We start from the raw sequence: 5,131 nt of genomic DNA, 5'->3' as shown, positions 1-5,131 counted from the left end.
TACTGGACAACAGCTTGACTGAACACTTACATTATCAGAATTAAGGATTTGCCAAACATTTGAAGTCATGACCTTTCTAAATGGCCTCTGGCTGTGTGGTTGATTCTCATTTACTTCACTTCCCAACCTTTCCTGTTACACACCTACCAGGTTGTGGCAGCTTCTGATTGGTGTGCTCTACCTATATAGTCCTTGATGTGGAACCCTGGTGTCAAGAGTCTTCCTTGTCTCCTGGTATTGGAGCTTGATCTTGTGTGTTTCCTGCTCTTCTACTTGTCACCATGAAGTTCCTGGCACTCCTTGTGTTGCTTGGTGTTTCCACTATCCTAGTCTCTTGCCGTAAGTAAAGATTTTTACTTTAACTTAAAATGGGGTCCATAATACATGAAAATACTTACTCAGTGAAACATGAATTTATGGATTCTTACATGCTGCTATTTCCTGTCCTCTTATCTAGTACCTGGTACTATCTCATTTTTTAAACTTAAACAGTTTTTTTTTTCTTTTTTGGTAATTTATTTATTCACTTTACATCCTGTTCACATTTATCTTTATCATTGTCTGTGTGTGTGTGTGTGTGTGTGTGTGTGTGTGTGTGTGTGTATCTGCCATATGGTGTCAGGGTCTCAAACATATTGTTATGCATGTGAGGAGGTTAGAGACAGGAGTCAGTTCTCTCCTTCAACTATGGGATCAGCTCATATCACCCAGCTAGTAAGAGAAGAGCTTTTACCTACTGAGCCATCTTGCTGGTACTCACCTCCATTTTGACACATCATTGTAGGTAGGTAGGCTCCACCGGGGTTCCTAATTCAGTCCAGTTTTTCCTCTATTCTGAACATGGCACTGAAATGCTTTTTTAATGTCAATAAGTTACATTTGAGAATGTGACTAAAGACTTATTTCAGGAAAGCAAAACTGACCACATGTTAGATGTCAAAGGTTTTCTTTATCTGTTCATGTGCTTCCCTCAATCTGTCTACTTAGTTGCACATGTCTCTATTAGTGTTCATCTTCTCGATCTCATCAAAACGTTACTTAAGTTCTTCTGTCTTATTTTGCTTATTTTTCTTCAGAGGACCCGGAGACAAACAGTACTGAAACTTCTGGAACTGGTGAGTCTGAGTACCATTCATTACCTTCCTACCATAACCATTTTCCCTTCACAGCCTCTTGGTAACCAATATCATTTGGATACTATGATATGTGAGGAAATTTTAGTAAAATGATGGAAAGCTTCAATCTTGATTATAAAATTATTTTTAATGTAATGATAACATTTTATTCCTCATATAAAGATAATTAAACCTCTGACATGGACTAAGAGGAACTCTAGGCATTCATTGTTCTTATGTAGTAGATAAAAGGTCATGAAGTCTGATACTGTAGCTTTAATTTTATATGTGAGTGCACAGAAGGTCTTCCACAAATTAAAGGAAGGATTGATTTTATAACTCATGTGTATAAAAGAGAGCAATTAACACTGGAACAGACAGCAAATTCCTAAAAGTGCTATGGACTGAGTGCCTGGGAACATATGCCAGGGTGGGTTGAGGCAGAAGCAGAGGCCTGTGCTTTACATAGGTGTGTTAGTCTCAGAATCATGTTTGATTTTCTTCTTGGAACTGGTACTGGAGGCTGTTGCCTAGGAAGTTTTTTTGTGAATTTTGGACAATAGTGTCTGTAACTAGCTTGGGCTTTATTTTTATGTTCATGCCTGTCACAAAGTGCTTGCTTATGTCTTGGTCAGTGTCATTGCCCAAGAAAATAGTAAGGTCATGAAAGATAAAGCAATAACATATGTGACAGACTAAATATTTGATAGAATTAGTGAATTCAGAATAAAGAATGAATGTATAATTCTGGGTGGGACCAATAACATTCCAAAAAAGTGTCAGTATCTCACTGGAGATTTTCCTTCTAATTTCAGCTGATTCTGCTGGTGAAAATACTGGCTCTGAAACTCAGGCAGATAGTACTGATCAAAATCAAGAAGTTGATTCCTCTGATTCAGTCGAAGAAGAAAATGTGAACACTGATGATACCAACACTGCTAATGAGGCCTCTGAGGAAGACAACAAGGAAGAGTTAAATGATAACAGTACCGGGGATAATACCTCTGATCAGAACAGTGGCGTTGACAACACTGAAACGGAAGACGAGTCCAATGCAAAAACTAAACTTGAAAACATGAAAACCGGTAAAAAAACATTTCATCTAATTTTGTTCTTTATGGAATTCTTCGAATCCTTAGGTTCCCCATGGCTACAGTGAACTGTACTTTCATGAGGAAGTAGGGGAGGGTAAGGAGAGGGAGAAGAAGAGACCCTTTTTTCCCCCTCTTTTCTAAGTTCATCATATTGTTTATATTTAAGCACCAGAAGGATCAGAAGTTGACAAGAGTATGTTATCAATCAATTTTATCATCAATTTTAGCTGCATCTATCTTGCAATATTAGATCTGTTAGAGACAATGTAAATACAGCAGAAATTATTGAAAGTGTAAAGTGTCTCCAGGTAGCATGGCAACTGCATGGCTTTTCTTTTTCTTAAATAAAAAGTCATGTTTTCTTTGGAGACTATTCTAAAAATTGAAATAGAAAATGGCTTTGTGATGAGGTCTTCCATGGATGGCTGTTAAAACATAAATCAGGAGACATCTTAAAGTTTAAAAATTTATTTAGCATGAGGGTTTTTTTTTCCTAGCCCTTCAACTTTAAAGTAATACCAATTATATTATACTATATCATGTTTTATGCATATGTCAGGCATCATGTTATAAAATTCACATTTCTGATCTGATTCAGATCTCTAGAAAATTAGTCCAGGTAATATATATTTTAAAAATGAAAGAATGGGAGGCTTCAACTGAGCAGCTTTTCTCTGAGAGATAGGGCAGTGATGGAGGATGGCGCTTGCCCTCAGAGGACAAAGTGCTGAGGAACCTTCTCCAGGTATTGCTTCTCTTTCATATCTGGACTGTTGTTTATCATTGTGCTTGGTGATCTGTGCTGGCAAATGCTGAGTGAGTATATGGCCATAGTTTCTTTACCAGAGAAGCTGGATTCCTTGTGCACTAAAAGAAGGAAAATTAATGCTAACCACCCTCCTTTATAACTCTGTAAAAGTCCGGCTTAATGGCTCCATTGTAGACTATATATCCAAATAGTGTAGATGGGAAATAAAAATTGGTTGGTTTATTTATTTTTGAGACAGTGCTTCACTATGTAGTCCAGACTAGCCATGAATTCTTGGCCTTCCTGCCAGTAATTCCTGAAGGTAATGAACTTGGGCCTCTGCCACCAAATCTGTGACTTTTAACTTTGAGAGATGAAAATTTCATGTGTTTTTGTTGTTGTTGTTGTTGTGGCTTCTATCAAACATAAAAGAGTTGGTAGTCCTCGTTCAGGTTAAAACAAAAAAATGAAATCTCAAAAAATCCTTGTTACTTTTTCTTTCTCTTACAGTTATTAAAAGTGGGGTTGAAAAACTAAAGAATTTCTTACAACGTGGATGAGTTTGCATCTTCTACTACTGATCTTTCTGAAACAGACTAGCACATTCTTGATTTGATTTCCTCCAGTTATTTATCCTGACTATTCTCCCTCTCTCTCATTGCTAACTTTTATCTTTTATCAAATAAATTGTAATCATGAGCAGCATCAAAATGCTTTTGTTTTTTTTTTTGTTTGTTTGTTTTTTGTTTTTGTATGGACTGATGTTGAATGTGTAGGCAAAAACCATGGAGATGCAAAATATTCTCAGGTAGTACCTCAGTCTCTTTTTAAAAATTGGGCTATAGTTTTATCTTAAAGATTACTGAGTTCATTCCATGATATAAACACAGAATTGAAAGTCTGAGAAAGACTTTAAATAATAACTATATCTATAAATAAGATATAAATATTAGGCATATCACTAGAGGCCTGAGCTTTTAATATTAACATACTATTTTCAATATTAATATACTAACTAAGTGGTTTAAGTGTTCAGTTTCATTCATGTATTTGCAGACAAACACTCATACATATAAAATAAAAATAATCCTTTAAAAAGATTATGTTGGGTACTTTAGAGCCTGGATTTCAGTTTCAGTGAAATTGAAGGTGTGTTGATTATCTTATGAGTAGGCAAAGAGCAAGAGTTCACAAGTCTACAAGCATAAATAAGGCTAGGGCCTGATGACCTTACTCCTGGATTTTACAAAACCTTTACAAACTTGGGGTAATACTACTTAATTATTCAAAGTTTAATGAGAGATGATCTCTCAAAACTCATTCTAGAAAGCCAAGGTTACCCCCTTTACCCAAACTAGACAAGGACATGACAGTAAAAACGAAAAAGGAAAGTTTAGTTGTTAATGATCATCGATTCAAAAGTACAGAGCAAATGAAGTACCATCAAATAGATCAGTCATGATGATACAGTTGGGTTTATCCCAGAGATATCAGTTATAACTAGGAAATGAACAGAATAAAAATAGAAGCATGCTAGTCATTTCAGTATATAATTCAAAAGTATTTAATAAAATTTAATATCCATTTCCCTTCATGATAAAAGCCCTAAACAAATTATATCTAGAAGGCAGGTATTTCAACTGAAATCCCATTACACTTATTCAATATATTACCATAACTCTTATCTAGAAGACTTAGATAAGATAAAGAAATGATAGGGATATATAAGTAAGGGAGGAAGTATGATAACTTGCTTGCAAATGATATGATTCTTCAAAGAGAAACATCTAAAAATTCTAACAAAAGTTCCTTGGATCTGATCATTTAATTCAGTTAAATACCAGGATGCATATTCATACAGAAACCAGTAAGTTTTACCACATTAAGAGTGGATTTGTCAGAGAGAGATGCTGGAGAGATTGCTCTTTGATTAAGAACACTGGTTGCTCTTCCAGAGGTCCTGAGTTCAATTCCCTGCAACAACAGGGTGGCTCACATACATCTGAAATGGGATCTGATGCCCTCTTACAGTGTGTCTGAAGACATCCCTAGTGTACTTATATAATAAATAAACCTTTGGGGGGAAAAAGAGTGGATTTGTCCAGAATTAAATCTCAAAAGCAGTCTCATTTCTAATATCTAAAGCTGTACCTATAAATATACTCAGTTAGGAA

General features: G+C 35.5%; 1 protein-coding gene across 1 annotated transcript; it reads left to right on the top strand.

The window, feature by feature from the left end:
• Nucleotides 1–210: 210 nt before the first annotated feature.
• On the top strand, nucleotides 211–3,668 carry Mucl2 (mucin-like 2). Its single transcript, NM_009267.2, has 4 exons — nucleotides 211–339; nucleotides 1,077–1,115; nucleotides 1,931–2,200; nucleotides 3,468–3,668. The coding sequence occupies exons 1-4, from the start codon at nucleotides 282–284 to the stop codon at nucleotides 3,515–3,517; spliced, it is 417 nt and encodes a 138-aa protein (NP_033293.2). The 5' UTR covers nucleotides 211–281; the 3' UTR covers nucleotides 3,518–3,668.
• Nucleotides 3,669–5,131: the final 1,463 nt, after the last annotated feature.

This window comes from Mus musculus, chromosome 15, assembly GCF_000001635.26.
Source record: "Mus musculus strain C57BL/6J chromosome 15, GRCm38.p6 C57BL/6J".
NCBI lineage: Eukaryota > Metazoa > Chordata > Mammalia > Rodentia > Muridae > Mus > Mus musculus.
Note: the sequence above shows the minus strand (reverse complement) of the source record. Positions and strands in the feature narration are given on the sequence as shown.

What these genes read in the sequence shown, in the direction of transcription:
- Mucl2 (NM_009267.2), top strand. Translation starts at nt 282, where the DNA reads ATGAAGTTCCTGGCACTCCTTGTGTTGCTTGGTGTTTCCACTATCCTA. An exon ending in CACTATCCTAGTCTCTTGCC is followed by an intron (nt 340 to 1,076) that starts GTAAGTAAAGAT and finishes ATTTTTCTTCAG; the next exon opens with AGGACCCGGAGACAAACAGT. An exon ending in ACTTGAAAACATGAAAACCG is followed by an intron (nt 2,201 to 3,467) that starts GTAAAAAAACAT and finishes TTTCTCTTACAG; the next exon opens with TTATTAAAAGTGGGGTTGAA.